This window comes from Pithys albifrons, chromosome 18 (genome assembly GCF_047495875.1).
Source record: "Pithys albifrons albifrons isolate INPA30051 chromosome 18, PitAlb_v1, whole genome shotgun sequence".
NCBI classification, from domain to species: domain Eukaryota; kingdom Metazoa; phylum Chordata; class Aves; order Passeriformes; family Thamnophilidae; genus Pithys; species Pithys albifrons.
In genome coordinates, this window is record NC_092475.1 from 7,964,661 (window position 1) to 7,983,717 (window position 19,057).

At 47.4% G+C, this 19,057-nt stretch overlaps 1 protein-coding gene across 1 annotated transcript; it reads left to right on the forward strand.

The window, feature by feature from the left end:
- The first annotated feature begins 1,287 nt into the window (after nt 1–1,287).
- On the forward strand, nt 1,288–15,550 carry SALL4 (spalt like transcription factor 4). The gene is made up of 4 exons (XM_071572667.1): nt 1,288–1,420; nt 8,926–11,460; nt 12,084–12,391; nt 13,450–15,550. Exons 1-4 carry the CDS (start codon nt 1,351–1,353, stop codon nt 13,870–13,872), a joined length of 3,336 nt encoding a protein of 1,111 aa, XP_071428768.1. The 5' UTR covers nt 1,288–1,350; the 3' UTR covers nt 13,873–15,550.
- The last annotated feature ends 3,507 nt before the right edge of the window (nt 15,551–19,057 follow it).

Below are 19,057 nucleotides of genomic sequence, written 5' to 3' on the forward strand. Positions count from 1 at the left end.
TGGAGCTTAGGGAACCCTCAGTTCACAAGCGGGAAGCTGAGGTACCGACCCTGGTAAATTTTTTGCTAATGAATGCAATGGAAATGCATATTGAGTCTGACTTGAGCTGAACCGAGTTCTGCTGAACCTTTACCCAGTGTCGTGCTCCTCCAAATCAACAAAATTGTCTCTTCACCAACATCAATCTCTCTCTCCAATGTTTTCTAGCAACTCATTTCATTTTTCATAGATAGACGTGTGTGTGTTTTGTTCTACATGAAATCAAAACGCAGTCACGTCTCCCACAAAGGTGTTGCAATCTCCATATATTCAAGGATTCTCATTTTTGCTTGTGCAAGACCCATGTGGCTTCAGTGGGGGTTGGAGCAGGGGTGAGGTGACATTTTACAGCACAGTAAATTCGAGCCGCAGCCGAGGGGGACTGCAGTCATCTCCAGCCACATGGACTGTCCCCCGTGTGCCACCCATCCTGGGGCCACCCAGCTGGGGCTCGCGGGGAGGATTGAAACGTGTTCACATGGAACCCAACAGCAAAGAGGGGAGTCAAAATGAAAACGATTCCACTGTGTACTAACACAAGTTAGTGGAGGAAAACTCTTTCAAAGTGTTGCTTTATCACTTGTTTCAACTTTTCCACGTGATGAACCTTTTACGTGTCTAACGTTTTTACTCGCTGTTAAAAATACTCCCGGCTCGATTGTGCCGATTTCCCAGAAAATGAGACTTTGAAGACTCTTTAAACAACTGCACCAACTCCAGCGTCATTGCGCTCCGTCTGGATCCGCTTTTAAAGCCCCTTAAGTTTGCCCACCCAGCGGGAGACCCAGTTTGCCCGCTCCGACTATCAGCGCTCGTCCCGTTTCCACCTTATCGAGCAACAAAGGGAAGAATTGGCATTGTCCGGAGTTTCTGCTGGTTTGGGGAGGACGAGGGGGGGAAAGTCTTTAGAAGCACAATGTAAAAAGCGCAGGTGAAACAACAAAGGTGCTGGGGGTCGGGAGCCTGGCAGGCCGTGCTGCGGGTTGTTTGTTTACTCGGGGGGTGGCAGGTCCCCCCGGGCCACCGCGGGACTCTCGCCTTTGTCGCCCGGCGGGGCGGGCCGGGCGCCGGGACTACATGGCCCAGCGTGCCCCGCTGCGCGGATCAATGGGGCTGATTTGAATAATCTGTGAGCCCTTGGACTCAGGCCAATCAGCCGTCAGGGACCCATGATAAATCGCAATGCATTATTGATAATCATAATTGCTCTGACATGCGCATTCCGCCCAATGGGGGTAATTTCCCAACTCTAGGAATTTGTTGTGAAGAGGAAAATAATTGCTACTATTTTGCTCCCGATGCTGGTGCACCATGTCGCGACGGAAGCAGGCGAAGCCCCAGCACATCAACTCCGAGGAGCAGCCCCCAGATGCTGCAAGTGGTGAGCGCAAACGGGCGCGGAGCGGCCGCGGCTTCCAGCCTGGCTGATACGCGGCGGGCGCGGAGGGAGCTTCCCGGGGGGCTTTTTCCACCCTCGTGCTTCACCCCGCGTTCTTTTCCCCCCGCGGGCTCTGCTTGGGACCCGACCCCCAGCTCTCCCCAAGGTTTTGGGGGCACTGAGCTTCCCACGCCCCTGCGGAGCCCCGCGCGGTGTTGTTCCGCGGGGCTGAGCGGGGCACCGACACCTCGGGATTTTTTTTTTTTTTTTGGAGTGGGGGCTCGGCTTTGAGCCGCTCCGGAGCGCAGCCCTGCGCGCGGGGCTGCCCGAGGGGTCCCTCGCCCTGCCCGGCCGGTGGCCCCGCAATGCCCCGCACGCGCCCCCCGGCTCCGCGGAGCCTCCGCCAGGTTCCGCGTGGGGGGCACGGGGGGCGCAGACTCATGGGAGGGGACCCCCAAAGCCTCCCTGAGGCGGAGGGAATTGGGGGGGCGGGGGGCAAGCGGTGTGGGGGGGAGCAGAGGAAGAAATTGGAGACAACTTCGGAAGGATAGGAAATAGCTCGAGTTTGGTTGCCTTGAGCTATTCAGCACTTTCTCGGGAGTTATTTGAGGATTTTTTTTGAGCTTTAAAAAAAAAAAAGAAAAAATCCTCCACGCTCGGACTATTTTTGTTGGAGATCACAATCGCCCTGGACCTTTTGTAGCTTGACCTCCAGCCATCTTTGATTTCCGACTTCCTAAAATAACTCCGGTGAGCTAATGTGGGGTGTGCGGGAGCGCTTTGGATTTGGGCGGCGTGGGGGACTTTACCACCGCAAATCACTGTCCCCGTGTTTGGGAAGCTCGCAGCCCTGGGCCCTGCAGCGGGAGAAGTAGAAATTTCGGCTGAAATTAGCCTTGAGCTCCCGGTGCGGTGGGCGTGCAGGGGAAGGGGCGGAGGGCGCTCTCTCTGGTGGCCCCCGCGGGTCCGGGGAAGGGCCGGGGCTCCCGAAGCGTGGCCGCTCCCGTGGCGGAGCAGCATCTCCCCGGAGCGGAGGCTTGGCGGCTCCCTGGCACCGCTGCGGGCTCTGCCACCGCTATCACCGCCCTCGGTGCCGGGGTCTCTCCCACGGAGCCCGTGCTGCGCCCAGCCGGGACTGCGGCCGGGAGGAGAGCACGTCCCGTCCCGGGTGGGGAGCGGGGCTGACCTGGGCTGCGCTTGTTCACACTTGTGGTCGTTGTACCCAAATGTTTCTGTGTCCCCCAAGAACTTTCTTTGGTTCTCTGCCATTATTTAAGAGTGGTTTTGTTTCCATCCCTAGAACTGATCAATACCCCTGCACGTTACGGGAGCTGCTTGTTCTCAGCCCGTAGGAGGTTCGGGCTCTTTAATTTTTTTCCTCCTCCCCCCCTCTCTTCTTTGAGTCGAAATGTGCAATTGTTGGGTCCGGTTAATGGTGACTTAAGAAACAGCATGCTGGCCAGAAGGCAATAAATCCCATGTTTAATGCATGACTGTTTTCCTTTGTGCATATGGTTAGGTTGGGGGATGGAGGTGATGTTTCCACATGTAAATCTCTGCCCGCTGCTGGAAAGGCACCTCCGGCCCCGCGTTGAAACAAAAGGGTTAATCACTCCTGATGCGGCCGCAGGGGCGGGGGAGGTGTGCGGGAGAGAGGGAGGGAGGATCGCTCCACACCGCGCTCTCCGGGGCAATAGCCAGCTGCTTTTTTGTTGTTGGTGGTGGACCTCTTTTTTTTTTTTTTTACTCTGTTCTTTTAACAACCAAATCCCTCCGGGAGCCGCTGCACAGGCCGAGGGACCTGGTGAAGCTCTGGCCATGCTAGAGGGGCTTATACTACTCATGGGGCGGTGGGATTTGGGGGGTCGAAGCTGCCCCGTCGGTACCCTCCGGCGCGGCCCGCCCGGGGGCGGCGGCCGGTGTAGGTCCCACACTGAGCCCCGTCCTGCGGCATCTCCGCTCTCAGAAATACAAACCCATGGCTGCGGGTCCGATGGCTCCGACCGCCCGCCAATATCCAAAATAATCCTGATACTCCCCGCTCCAGGTGTGCCCGTAAATAATAAGTAATGAAGCTGTGTAACAAAGTCGAAATTCCGCGAGGATTTGTCTGGAGTATTATCGAGGATATACACATAGTCGTAATAATAAAATCAAGCCCTTATCTCCTCTTTTGCAAGTGTTCGCTTTTTTTGTAAAGCGATTTGGGACCCACCTCTGTGAACAATGCAGAGGGTTAAAGTGTCCCGCGAACCTGGGGATCCATTAACAGGTCAAAAAATCAGCAGGTGGTCACTGAGGAATAATGCTACATACTGAAAATTAGCATTTCCACAAAGGGCTTGAAAATACCCATTGTGCTGGATTGCTGCCATTAAAAATCGGATTCATTCTTAAAAATACAGTATCAAACTGTAACTTTATTTTTTCTCAGTGTAAAATTAGAGATTTATTTTATTTAAATCCCCGTTCGTGTGCTGAGCTTTGCAGAAGTGGAGAGGGGTCTTGAACAAGCAAACCTAAGTTTTGCGCTGGTTTATTTTATGTTGAGTTTCGGTTGCTCGAAGGTGCAGTTGCTGTACAGGCTGGCCCCAAGCCTCGAGTTGCGGGCGCATCCCCCGGGGTGCTCAGCCTTGTGAAGGGGAAAGAGGGTGCGAGGGGCGGAGGGGGGCGATACCCGGCTTATTTTTCCTTTTACGTAAGTGAAACATTATAGTGGTTGTAGGGATGGAGCCCTTTCGCTGGGCTCGGCGGCATGTGACGTTTTGACAGAGCTGCTGCTCTAACCTTTGCCTCCTCCTGCTTGCTGTGGGTGGTAAGTTGATGTCAGGCTCACAATTAGAACTCTCATGCAATTGACCTTGGCAGCGGGGTTTGTGCCGTTTACCTCGCTCCTAAACACTGTACTAGTGTTAAGTGTGGTCCGGGGCCGCCGCCTGCGCGGCTGCGGGAGGGGCAGCGCGGCTGCCGGGCAGGTAGGGCGGGCGGGGGGCTTTGGGGGGAACCGCGGCTTTTGGGAAGTTCGGAGCAAACTCCACAAGCAGCACTCGTCCCGTGGGTGATGTGTGAGTCGCTGCCGGCTCAGGTGGATGCCGGGGGGTCGCGGTGGCCCCGCCCGGGGGTGGCCGGTTTAGCGGCGGGGCCGGACGGGAGCGCGGGCCGTTAGTGCCCTCCACCGACCGGCCCCGGCACCTCCGCCGGGGCTCGGCTCGGGCAGCGCCCGCAGGTAACTCCAGGCGCTTCCCAAGGGCTCCGAGCCCCTTCCAGGCGCCGTCGGGCCGTCGGTGGGGCGGGAGCGGGGCAGCGCCCTCGGGGGCCGGTGCCTCGGAGTCTCGCTTTCCCCGCGCCTTTTAACGCTCGTTTTGCTCCTCATCTGTCTTTGGCCAAATATGTCTCTCGAATAGGCGGATAATCAAAAGGGTGACTCAGTAGGCAGATAACGAAATAATTAAAGCCTTGAGAGGAAACCTGAAAGCACGTGAAATACTGATTGTAGGGGCAACGCGTTTCTGGTTCATTCTTTGATAGAAAAAATTCAGCTGGTGAATTTAGTGTAGAAAACATCAAGGCCTTTGGAATATTTCTATAAGTCGTTGTATGATTTACTTACTCAAGGAAGTGATTTTGTCGTAAAGAAAGTGCATTAAATGACGTTTGATATTGGGGGGCGAAAGGGAAATTTTGGGCAGTTTACAGTTCTTGGAAGTCCCAGCTTTTCAACTGGCAACAGGAAAAAAGCATCAGGGAAAACAGCATGATGCCGAAGAGCAACAGGGAGCTGCTGGCAGAGTGGAGGGTCGATAATCCTTCATGAGTTAATTGTAACTGGGGAAGTGCATGATTTTGTTAACGTTAAAGTAAAAATAGTTGATTATTTATAGTCTGTGGGGAAAATAAGCTCACCAAAGTTACTAAAATTTCTGAAAAAGGTGGCTGGGAAAACCTGAGCTCTTTTCATCCCAGTTCAAGTGAAATAGAAAAAACAAGTCACTAGTGGCTCAGATGAGTGGCAGACCAGCAACACGCTTCTGAAAATCACATCAAACCAGACTTATTTCACTCTTCTGCTGATTCACTTTAAAAAAATTAATTCGAGCTGTGTGGATTTTATCAGCCTTCCTTGTCGATGACCGCCTTGTCCTACACAATAGTGGATTTTTTCCATCCATTTGTCAGTGATTCAATCTAACCCCCCTGCCGGGTTTACTGCATTCTTCTAACTTATTGGATAACTAGATGCTGAGAGATAACATTCCTGAAATTCGGGGGTGGGGAGATAAAAAAAAACCACAGTAGAAGTCCTATCCCTGGGAAGCCTTTGGAGAAGGGTTAAGTGAAGTGCACAAGCAATTGTGTCAGGGCTGTCCCCGGTAAATCCTTGTACAGTGTGGGCAGAGCTGATTCCTTGGCATGGAAACCCCCTGATTTCAGACCGTTAATTCATGTTAGTGATAACTGCTGGGGCTTTGGGGAGCCGAGGTGCTCTGATTGCAGCCCTTGATGCTGGGGAGAGGATGTACCTGGAAATCAAGATGAAGAGTTTTGTAGAAGCTGTTGATTTTTTAAAGAAACAGTAAATTGCTACTTGATTTTTTCAGCTACTACGCAGTAACCCAGTATCCTGCTTCTGATTTTATCTAAACCCCTTTGTGAGACAGAGAAAGACATTATATACACTTTTTCTAAAGTAGAAGGGAAAATAAGGCTTCTCTGTCGTGCAGCAAGTCGTTTCAAGCTCTGAATTGAATTTATTTGGAGCCCTAAGCTTAATGCCTTGCCATCAGGGGCACTGGAAACTAAAATAGATGACAGTAGCAGCAAGAGCTGGCAGGGGCAGGGCTGCCAACTAACCTGCTTCTGCCTAACAAGATACCTTCACTTTACTGGGGTTTTTCTCTGAGATGGCAACTGCAGTTTAGGATCAGAAAAGTTATCCTAGCACCTCAGAATTATGAAAATAAGGAGTATGGGCTGGGCTGGAGATTGGAAAAGGGGCATTGAATTTAGTGTGGTCTTATCACTGGCAAAGTAGAAAAATAAGAAAGTACTACCAAGGGAAGGGAGATAAATGATCAGATGCTTTGAAGAAGTTTATAAGTTTGAGGACTTGTCTAGATATTATCCTGGAATATCTCCTTGGAGGTAGGTAGCAGTCTTTGGTATAGACATTTCTGCTCCACTGGAAAAAGGAAAACCTGAGGTTTTGTAACTTGTGGAAACTGTATGGTTGGGCCTGGAAGATAGGACTGTTAAAGCCTAAAACTATAAGGGATTTGGAAAAGAGATATTAATGTTTTAGTGTATTCTATGAAATATCCGTGTAATGGATGGAAACAGGAAAGTCAAGTAGAGACCTCCCAAGTCAGTGTACAGAGTAGGTCTGGAACTTTGTTGTCTTTATTTTCCAACACAGATGCTTTCTTTCCCATTCATTCCCATTTCTGACTCTTGCAAAATGAGTTCAAAAAATCCCTTCTTGATCTTGTTTGACTCTATTTATTGCCTAAGTTCTGAATTATGTTCTAGTTGTACTTGCCTGCAGACTAGATTTCTCTGTATGTTTTTCTATAGAGTTAAATCAACATTAAAGTGATCAATTTAATGGTATTTGGGATGGAAATGTGCTTTTTTTCTTTCACTTACAGAACTTTGGGTTGAAGGAGAGGAGGGGAAAGTATTTATTTCTCCCTGTTTAGATAGGAGGCATGCAAGCGTTTTTGATCATACAAGTGCAGAGAACACCTTTCCTCCCTGTTAAACGACTTGTAACCTTGAAGTGTATGTGATTTTATGCATATCGATTTGGATTTACTGCTCTGCAGAACACAGCACAACAGGCTTCTGATGCTTGCAATGTTTTGTAATTGATCAGGTGTTTATAAATAAAATTGCAGGTGCACTTTCTGCGACACAACATTAAACTCTTGAAGTTTGATTTGTTGAGTGTACATATTCAGCTGGTTCAGCGAATAAGTGTAAAGGTGTGCGGTATCCTCCCTCAGATTGCTTCTACACCTCGCTGAAACAGCAAGTTAATGTGCTTGGCCATCCTTCCCCTCCACCCTGCTGTGTGCAGGATATATACACGTATCAGATGTGTGGTTTGGTCACACCATTGAAATGAAAGCTACAAATAGCTCCTGTGCTTGCAGGGTCTTGGGTTCACCTTGTAAAACGGTGTGAGCTGGGAGTGTGGGACCGGAGATGGATTACTGGAGCCACGAGGTCTGACCAGAGCAGATCTAGTCACACAAGTTCTCAGTGTGGTGTGGAGGTCTGGGCTGTGCCGTGCTGGGGCTGTGGGAGGTGAAGCACGTTTGTTACTGCACCTTTGGCACCCACCAAAATTGCACCAATTAATGGGAGTTTCATAACGTTTGAGCTGACTGGGGGCTGGAATACAGCTGATGGGGCCTGGAATACAGCTGGAGCCCTTCCTGCTTCTCCTTCAGCTGTGAAGTTTTGCCTCCCGAGCACTCCTGGGTACTGGCCTGCGTCAAGCTGGGTGTGAGTTTGTTGTTTGAAGGATGGTGAGACTGAGCAAAAACATCCTGTTTTGCTGTAGAGTTTCTCTTAACCTCTACTCCAGTTCTGATATTTCCCCCCAAATGATTTTTTTTTGTCCACGTGCAAATTCTGCTCAGTCCGATCTGGAGGGTGCTGGTGGTGGAAGTGCAGGAGGGGGACCTGGAGCCCAGCTCGGCTTTCCTTGTCCCTTCCTCAAAGTGGGTGAGTTGCAGAGGCAGCAAAACCGGGGTCTGAAACGACTTGGTGTGTTTTGCAAACAGGACTTGTTACTTGTATCATTTAGTTAGTTTAATAATCACAGTATCAATGCTGGCTCATACCTATGTGTGCGATTCCATAGGTTAATCATCTCTTCTTTACTACTGTGTCTTTTTAGAGGTGAGGGGTGTTGGTGCGTGTGCTTTTGAAGGATTTAAAAGCTATTATCAGCCCTTTGGCAGCCCTCTTCAGTGTTAATTACTTTCATCATTGTGGAATGAAAGTCGTGTAATAGATCAGTGTATAATTAAACATTACTCTGAAATTCTGTGTTAACACTCTTGTATGAATTTATGAGAGATGTTAACAAAGAATTAAAACCTGAAGTACAAACACCAAATAAGCTGCTGTGGCGTTTTGCTCAGTATTACAATACTTTACCTACCTTGTGTTCCTTTTAAGGTGTTTTGCAGGTGCTACCTTGGTCCAATGTTCCTTTTTTTTAACCTGTATAAAGAGATTTGGGGTAAACCTATTTTCACTGAGCCTTGCAAGAATCCTTTTATATTGTTTCTATTGCAAACACAACTGAGATGCAGATTTGTTCAGGGCAGCGAAAGAATTGCCATCAAAGTAAAGAGCAGGACTTGATTGATTTGCAAACTTGATTCCAGTGTCTTGTGTCTTTTGATTTGCGATTCAGATGAAGTTGGTGATTTTAAGAATAGTGACTACTTGGTCTAAATCTAGCAATTAATAATGTGGCTTTCTTTTATTTTAAGGGAGTCCACAAGACGTCCCAGGTGATAGAGATGGTGAAATGAGTTCCAAAAGGTGCCGCACAGAGGAAACGAAAATCTGTGAGAAATGCTGTGCAGAATTCTTTGTTCTCTCTGAATTTCTTGAGCATAAGAAAAATTGCACTAAAAATCCACCTGTTCTAATCATGAATGACAGTGAGGGAACAGTACCCCCTGAGAGCTTCTCTGAAGCTTCTCTAGGGAACTTTCCAAGCGACCGAATGGATAGCAGGACACGCAAGGACATTCAGTCAAAGGGCTGCACTGGTTCTATGGAAAAGAGAGAAGGAAAAATGGATGCTGAATCGGTAGGAGGAATGTACCTTAAAATAGAACCCCCCGTCACACCTGCAGCTCCTGGGCTAAGCTATCTACCAAAATCCAAAGTACCAAACACTAATGTGACTTTGCAGACGATACGTGGCACTAAAGTGGCTGTGAACCAGCGGACCTCTGATGCCATCTCCTCCTCAGCAGCCACTTTTAATGCTATCCCCATGATCCTGGAGCAGCTCGTGTGTTTGCAGCAGCAGCAACTGCAGCAGATTCAGCTGACTGAGCAAATCCGCATTCAGATTGCCATGATGGCTCCCCATGCCCTGCATCCTTCTATAGCAGCTGCTACTGATCCACTAAAAGCTCTGGGCGCTCACATGTCTCAGCAGCTGTCGGCTGCTGTGGCTTTAATTGGACAAAAAGCTGGAAGCCAGAGCCTATCACTGGAATCCTTGAAGCAAGGAAAACTACCTCATTCTAACACTGGCATTGCAGCCGCGAGCTCGCTGGCTGCTGGGCTTTCCTCCTCCTTCCCCCTGAAGCCAGAGGGAAGCCGAAGCCTCCCTGGCTCCATTTCTCAGTTCCCGACGCCTTTGCTACCTCAGTCCTCCAACTCCGTCATCTTCCAAAATCCACTTTCAGCTGTTTCTTCTGTGATAGATTCCTCAAAGAAGGGGAAGGGGAAGCCTCCCAACATTAGTGTGTCTGAAAGCAAACCGACTGCAGAAGAGCCGTTCTTCAAACACAAGTGTAAGTTCTGTGGGAAGGTCTTTGGCAATGACAGTGCCCTGCAGATTCACCTCCGCTCCCACACCGGAGAAAGGCCGTACAAGTGTAACATTTGTGGTAACCGCTTCACCACCAAAGGAAACCTTAAAGTGCATTTTCAGCGTCACAAAGACAAATATCCCCATATAAAGATGAATCCTTACCCGGTTCCTGAGCACCTGGACAATGTTCCCACTACCACTGGAATCCCGTATGGGATGTCTGTGCCACTGGATGAGTCTAACCTAATTGTGGATAGCAAACCTCTCCTAACAACTCTGCCTACCTCTGTGGCCACCAGTGCACCTCAGACCATCTCCAGCCTGGCAGGCATTAAGGAGTCCCTGCCTGGTGTGTTCTCAAGTGATCTGCAGTCAAGGCCATCTCCAGACAGCGAGGGTGGCTCCTCCTCCTCAGGGGCGGTCGGTCATGAGTCGGGCACAGAGCAGAGCTTGAGCTCACCACAAGCCACCTGCAGTGTGAGCATCTTCCACGTAAGTGGGTCAAACGAGCAAGGCTCAGAGACATCGAAGCTGCAGCAACTGGTGGAAAACATTGACAAATCCACTGCTGACCCCAATGAGTGCCTGATCTGTCACCGAGTGCTGAGCTGCCAGAGTTCACTCAAAATGCATTATCGTACTCACACCGGAGAGAGGCCGTTCAAGTGTAAAATCTGTGGCCGTGCTTTCTCCACTAAAGGGAACCTTAAAACTCACTATGGCGTCCACCGGGCCAATACTCCTCTGAAGATGCAACATTCGTGTCCTATTTGCCAGAAGAAGTTTACAAATGCAGTTGTGTTGCAGCAGCATATCCGCATGCACATGGGGGGGCAGATACCCAACACGCCAATGCCAGAGAACACCTGTGACAGCGCCGATGTGGATCCTGCCGTGGCTGAGAAGAACGGAGACATCAGTCGCCCAGATGAGACCGTGGAAAGCATAGAGATGGAAGAGGACATGGACTCTCAGGATGGCCCTAGGAGTTCTTCAAAACCTCCCACTCCATATGATGCACAATCAGAGTCGCCAGCCACGGCAGCCTCCTTCTCTGGTGTTACAGCTCTGGAGAACCAAATGAAGATTGTCACCTCTTCTCTGAATTTGCAGCGGCAAAGCAGCTTGAAGTCTAGTGACAACGGTTCAGCAGAAAGCGATGGCATGACAAATGATTCGTCTTCTGTGGCAGGAGATCCAGATTATCAGAATGGCAGGAGTCCTGCTGCCTCAGAGTCAGCGTCGCTCCAGGCTCTGTCCCCAGCCAACAGCCAAGCTGAGAGTGTGAGGTCAAAGTCACCTACCTTCAACAGTCAAGAAGATTCAGGCATGGGAAGCAAACCAGAGGGTCCTGAGAATGCTCCTGCAGAAATGGAAGGGGTCATCAGTGCTTTGGATTTAACTTACGGCAATATTGGTCGGAAGGTTATTAAAGAAGAACCCGGGTTACACTTTGCAAATGGAGAATATGGTGAGTAATTCAAAATGCTGGTGATAATTTGGGGTGGGGCAGCAGGAATGGAGGAAAAAGATCTCTATAAGGACCAACAGGAAACAAAGCCTTCTCAGCTTTCCCCTCTTCCTGTTTCCCTGTTAGGATAAGGGCATATGCCCTATTAAGTTTCCCTGCCTAAGTCTGACTCAAAATTCAACAAAATTCAAAGGTGTAAGTGCTGTCGTCTCCTGCAAGGAGAGCCATGCACTTACTGTCTTTCATGGGCTCACCTGATACCTCCTTGTAGCTCTTTAAAGAAACACATTTGTGTTTAGTGGGAAAACTGCTTATCCCAAGATTGTGACCTGAAAGCTCTGGAATAATCTGGGTGTTTTCAGGCTCTTTAGCATTGAGGTTAATCTTGGTCTATATTTGTGAGACTTCCTAACTCGTAAGCTCACCAACAAAAACCAGGGATGAGCTGATTTGTTTTGGGGTATCCCAGGAAGTGTAGTAGTAGCCCTGTTGTGTATCTCCGGAGGGCTCTGCAGATCTATTCTTCATGCAGCTTCACAGGCACGGCCTCTGGAGCCTTGGCCAGACTTAAGCTTTGAAGCAGAGTGAGGTTGGGATAAACATTATCTTTGCTTTCTTTGCAGGTCGAGGCAGTATTCCAGCTGCTTTTGTTAGAGCCCCCCCGGCCCTGATAAAGATGGAGATGCCCAGCGACCGCCCCATCAGCACTAGCCATTTCATTGGCCCACCATCTCTGTCTCCTGGTGTTGCCCCCCTCCTTGTGCCACGACCCAAGTTCTGCCGTCCCGCCAAACAGCACATCTGCACTACATGTGGGAAGAACTTCTCCTCTGCCAGTGCCCTGCAGATCCATGAGCGGACCCACACTGGGGAGAAGCCGTTTGCCTGCACCATCTGTGGGAGAGCCTTTACCACAAAAGGAAACCTGAAGGTAGGTCATCTCTGTGTTGTCATCTCTGTTGGTGAAACTCATACTAGAGATGGAAAGACGTGCTAGTATTTGATATTTGACCTCCCTTTGGAGACATTTCTTTTAGTTCCTCAAATAGTTATCTTTGACTTTTGTCTCTCCTTCCTGAGTTTCTTCACACAGTTTCTTGCTAAACACCGTACTGAGATTGCTTACAGGTCTTCACTTCTGTCCTTGACTTTCCTTTTGGGATGGAAGGGAAAAGCAGGTTGCTTTTTTTTTCATTTGGATTTGGATGTGTCAAGACATAAACATTCCATAGACTGAATGCTACAAAATGCTGCCTACAGAGTAAATGGTATTACATTGCACTGCTTGAAACACTGTGAGATGAGGAGGGATAAAACAAGATAATCCTGAGACGGCACAAAGTACTTGGGGATTGTGTCTAAGCACTTGCTAAAGAAGTGGTGCGAGTCTGTCCTTGTTGTCAGATGATTCCATTTGCCTTGTGAAGGACTCACAGCTCCCTCACTTGCACAGAGGCTTCTCCCTTCCTGTAAGAACCTCTTCAGTCCTCTTGTATAAATGCTGATGGGGAGAGAAAATTTACTCTGCAATTTGTGAACAGTTTCTTGCTGGAAGCACTAGCAGAATGTGATGTGGAAGATTTCAGCTTAGGTGAAATCTTTCACATTACTTGGTGTTTCTATTCCAGATTATGTGGTGGCTTTTTGCATTATCCAGCATTTTTTCAGTATAGTCTGCTCACAGCAGATAACATAGTTTTTATTTTGGGGGGTAAAGCAGCACCTTTGCCACACCTCTTAAAATAAATGTAAAGCACAGTCTTAGCAGTAAAATCTATAGTGTATTGGTGATGTCAGGCAGTGGAATAACTGTGGCTCACACATGCCAGAAAGAGAACTACCTGGCAAGAGCTACCTGGTTTAAATACTTAGCTGAATGCAAATAGGACTTCTTTTGGGCAACTTGACTGTAAACAAAGTGGAACTTTGGTACACCACTAAAGAACAGCAGTATTAATGATTCTCTTCACTTTTACCCCCCTCTGGAAGGTCCATGTGGGAACTCACATGTGGAATAACTCTGCCAGGCGGGGAAGAAGGCTTTCGATTGATAATCCTATGGCTCTGCTGGGGAATGATCCCAAGAAGGTATCTGAAATGTTCCCAAAGGATATAATGCCTCCTTCAGTGAGCATTGACCCCACAGTGTGGAATCAGTACGCAGCAGTTCTCAGCAATGGCATCGCCATGAAGACCAACGAGATCTCGGTGATCCAGAGCGGTGGCTTGCCCACCCTCCCGGTCACCATCGGGGGTGGCTCGGCCATAAACACTGCTACAGTCTCCAAAATAGATGGGACCCAGTCTGGGACTGGTTCTGAAACAGAGAAGGCCAGTGGTGCTGCTGCAGACAATGTGCCAAAACACCAGTTCCCTCACTTCATGGAGGAGAACAAAATCGCTGTTAGTTAAAAACTCTAGTGAAGTTGACATACAGAAAGAACAAATATATATATACACAAACATATATTTTTAAGAGATTCCACTTCAGCCTCCTATTTTCCTATTGACGTGCAAATGATTTTATGGTTGTCTTTGTAAGAGTTGCCCAGAGTACAATCATGATATTGCTTTGCAAATAGTAAATAAGAAAGAGTAGGATTTCCTTCTATTTGGAAAGATGCGGGTCTTGCAAAGTAGTTCTTGCGTGTGACTTTAATGTGTACAGCCTTACAGAAGTTTCTACAACTTGAAATTCCAAAGGTTAGAATATTTACCTTTCTTTAGAGTGATACTTGGGGGTTTTGAATAGAGTGGAAGCAACCTACTGTTGATGGAAAAGCTTCTATTTGCTGATGAGAACTGAAAACTATTAATGCGGGTAAATATCCTAGAATGTCTGCCACCCTCCTAGAAAGAATTTTTCTGTTTGGATTTTTGGCTCTGTGTGGTTTCTGAATGTACTTTTTACTATAATGGCTATAAAAACTACATTTTTTTTAAATTACTTTTTTTTTCTCAGAAGTTCTATGGAAAGAAGTTGCTGTTTTTCTTTAGTCACTGCTCCTAAGTAATTAATTCTCTGTATTGTTTGCTGCTTATTTAATGCTACTACTAGGACAGTCCTCCAAATGTAGTGCCAAAATTCCTACTTCCAAAGATGTGCAGTTTTTCCTAGATGTTTTATTTCAATACCAAGAGCCCCAAACAAGCATGGGTGGGTATGTATATACTTTTTTTTGTTTGTTTTGTTTCCTCTTGAAAGGGAAGACTTGCCTTGGGAAGTCAGGTCTAAAAGCTCTGCAAGGAATCTCAGGTGACTGTTGCAATTCAGCATGGGAACTGGTTTCCTTAGCAAGAGACTTTTTTTTTTTTTAATTTGGGTAATTTAGGAGATCAGTCTGTGTAAACCTGTATTTAAATATGAAGTATTCATGCTTAGGTTAAATGTTTTGTGGGTTTTTGGATGGCATTCCTACTCTGGTCATTAAGTTTCTTGGTGGTCTGTGAATTTGCATTCTACCAAAATGGTAATTAATGATCCATGTGTGTTGTATGAAGGTTGCTGGGATAGTCATCTGGATTCTAAGTTATCTACCTCATTTTTTCCTTTTGTAGTTGTAGTGTCTATTTTTCTAATAATGACCACTGTAATGACTGAGATTCAAGCAGATGCTTCCATGCACTATGTGAAACCAAAACCTGATGTATTAGTGGAAGCACCTGAAGAGTTACTGGACTGACCTTTCACTATTCCTCTGCTGCCTGCTGGAACTGGATGTGTAATGGGATCTGAACCAGACTGGAAAGTGAGCGTTTGCTACAGAAGGACTGAAGGATGGAAAGAAATCTCACTGTTGACTGCAGGAAATCTTCAAGTCCAGTCTCTGTTGTGGAAGGCCCCAAAAATGCAGATTACCAAAAGTTTGTGTAATGTTGTTGCACCTGATTCTTGCTTATGATCTCTGTATGCCGAGTTGTGCCTTTCCTGCTGGACTTGTAAGTAAGAACATACCAGTACCTGTTTACACTGTAAAATGGATATTGTTACATAGACCATGCAAAAGGCATCCCAATTGTCACGTTTCTACATTGTGAATGTATGACTTTTGAGAACTCTGTAGTTTTGAGTATCTACTGATGCATTTCTGTTGACATTTTTGAGAATAAATTTTGGGATGGCTTTTTCACACTTAGTGCTTAAATTTTTCTGGCAAAGTGTTTGTCTCCTGAAGAGTGAGTTCAAGAGGCAGCATGCTGTCTCACTCCAGGGACTTCAATCCATCATCTAGTTAGGCTTTAGTTAGTTACGTAAAACAATAGGAACCAGGTAGGAGTGGAGAAGTCTCTAGATCAGTTCCTTGGGAACTACTGGGGTTTGATACAGGAATTGGTATGTGCCAGGCTTGTTGATTTCCACACTAGAATAGAATGACAGGAATATGTACAATAATTGCCATACTGAGATCACTTGAGAAAGGGAAAAGAATATTAAGTTATCACATTGCCAGTGCCTGAGAATGCTGGCTGCACAGAAAAAGGATAAATTACTTCCCCTAAAGAACAAAGGAAAACAGTTCTGAGGACAGGCCTGATGTAATGAAAAGTGCTGCGATTCTGATTCTTGCAACCTAAACTAGCAAGTGTATTTTGGGCTTGGGAGGTAACAGTGGAGGAAAAACAGTGCAGAACCAGGGAATCCTTAAGGTGCACCTTTTCAGAATGGGAGCTACGTGGTCCTGGTGCTCCTTGCACAATATTTGGGAGTGCACAGAAAGGCAGAAGGGAAACACTTGTTCTCTAGGCTCTACCAGCAAGCTCTGGAGGAATGAGAAAAGGTGTGGGGAGGGCATGACCAGGTATGAGATGGTCCAGGAAGGTGGGCAAAATAAACAAGAACAGAATGAAAGATAACACTCAGTGGTTGCACAGAAAGGTAGAAAGTGTACAATGCTTCACTAGAACATAAAGTTGTTATAAAGCAGTACCCTAGTCCCTGGAGGCAAAATACCTGGTGCAAGAGAAAACATGGTCCTTCTGTGCTCGGGGAAACCAAGGGATGAGAACCTGACCCAACAGTGAGGTGGTGGTAAGTGAAAACTACACCCTCGTGCTGGTGTGGATACTTTGTGCAGCTCCTGAGCCTACAACCTGCTTGGAGAACAGTTGTTGCTCTGGTGATGGAGCTGTTGCTCTGTGCCTTCCAGTGGTGGGCAGGATTTCTGGTTGGTTCCTTACCCTGGTGCTGAGGATGTGCTGCCTATGCAGCAGATCGAGGAGCAGTGTGGTGTGGGGAAAGGAGGGTGTTGAGTTTGCAGGAGAGGAGGATCATGTCTAAAATCTGCCCTAAGTGGGAAATCGCTCTCTGGCATGGGCCAACCATGGGTATTGTGAAGAAGTGCCCTGGCTGTTATAAAAAGCCTTCTCTTTGCTGACAGCTTGATACCAAGTGATATAATGCCATGAAAATTTGTTAGTAGGAGAAAGAGAGAAGTTTTGCCCGCTGTCCTGGGTCTTTGCACCTTAGTAGATTCTGATGTCTCCTCATCCAAACAGCTCCTGAGGTTTAGAGGTCTCTTTCTTAAATACAGATTCTGCACTTGTCCCATGAGGGCTGAGCACACCTTACAGCTTTATCTCAAAAGCTTCTGAGCTGTGGGGCTCTGCCTGCCTATTCATGACCATCTATAAGAATCTTTTGCTGCCTTTTAACTGAATTGGTCAATAGGTTGGAAGTTAAGGGAAGATGAGAAGGGAGACAAGTTTAACCATGAGTGCTGGTCTAGAATTAAAATGTCAGGAAACTGCTGGGAAACCAGGACAGCAAGTGCTTTTTGCAAGCACGTGTGTGATGCCCCTGCAGCAGAAGGTTACTCAGGGAATCGGGTTGATTCATCCAGTGCCTGCCTTGGCTGAGTGGCAGCACTGAGATCAAACAATGTGGCTTGGCAGAAACACTGCAGGGCTTTGCTCTCCAGGCCACTGTGTCAAGTGTTTGCTGTGCCCAAAGCTGTGTCTGCTCAGTGACAAGGCAGCTCCAGGCTGGAGCTTGGCAGGATCCCTGGCTAAGACTGCCAGCAAGCCATGGATCTTATCACAAGAGTTGGAGAAGGGGCAGGACTATCAGCCTCTGTCCCCACAGCAAAAGCTGTGCCATAGGGGCATTTCTGCTGGAGAGAGCTGCAGGGGGGACTGTATTTGCAAAGCAGGCAGGACTGGGAATTACCTGCTCTCCTGCTTGTAAGGGCTGAACCAACACCTGAAACTGTGTGCTGGAACTCCCTGCACTGGCAAGAATGTGCAGTTTACAGTAACATTGCACCTTAACAATTGAAAAAGACAACTGATTCTTCCCTTTGCTGGTGTAAATTAGGAACAAGGTTATCAAAGCTAACGCAGCTACAGTGGTGTGAGAGCAGAGTGAGCATGGTATGTGTGCTGTCTCTGGTCATTAGCCTCTCTTCTTGCCTGAAGGACTTTCTTGTTCTTATTTGTTATTGCTTACTTTGCTCATTGTGCAGAGGATTTGCAGGCTGTTGCTTTTGTGTAAGTAGCATATTTGCTTGCAGGAGCTGAGGTAAAGGCTGGATTATTTAAAAAGCTAAATTTGAACTTAAAAGTTGCATTGCTTTAAAAAGAAAAAAGAACATTAGCTCTAATGTATTAGCTCTAGTGTTCCTCTAAAGAAAGATTTCTTTTAACCTTCTCCTTCTGTTCAGAACTTTGCAAAAAGTCAACTTTGAGGAGTGAGATTGGCTGACAGTCATGTAGATAACCAGCTCTTGGGGCTGAGCTCAGCCAAGACAATTGCCTTTCCACAGCTGGCAGTGAGGAGATGGGAGCCTTCCCAGGCTGCTGATAAATGGAACATGGAGCAAAGGGTGAATGACCACTGAACTGGGATCAGCAGAGGGGACAGGACCTGGCTGAGACTCTTGCACTGATGGGATGGCAGAGAGTGACTGAAACAAAGGAGAAGGGAGGAGTACTGCATTATTTTTTTCACTTTTTACTGTTTACTGCAGGGTTTGCAGTCTGTTTGCAGTCAGGGAAGGCAATGGCTTCTGTCTGCAAAATACCAAGCAGAAAGCTGCTGTACAGTGTGTGATCCCATGAGGTTACTGCTCAGGGTGGAGGCTTTCTGGTGATCTTTGTGTGGTGTGCTCAGCCCAGAGAGCCCTTCTCTGCAAGCCCTTCCTGTGGGCTCCCAGCTCCCCACTGAGGGCTCTGCACTGGTGGGATGTGGGTGAGCTGGACTCTTGTGTGTTTGCCTTCAGCTCACATTCACCACTGACCTAAAAAAACAATCTAGCACTGCACAGCCACAGCAGGACAGGAACAACTCAGGGGCAGAGAAAGAACCAGCAGCTATATCCTCCTAGACCCTACTACTATATTAGTTATTTCATTATCGTCTCTTCTGTTTTCTCCACTTTAAGTTAATTGCTTATGAAGGGCAGTGTTCTTTGCAGCATGGTGTTTGCTGTTAATGCCACCAATACTCAAAACTGTCTGATTTATTGGAAAGCAGGTTTGTTAATGCTCATTATAACTGATGCTGTGCTGGACATCCAGTCAATTTATGGCAGCATCCCTCTCCTTTCAGACTTCTTTATTAGCATCTCTGGTTGTCACATCTCACAGTCCAAAGATCAGC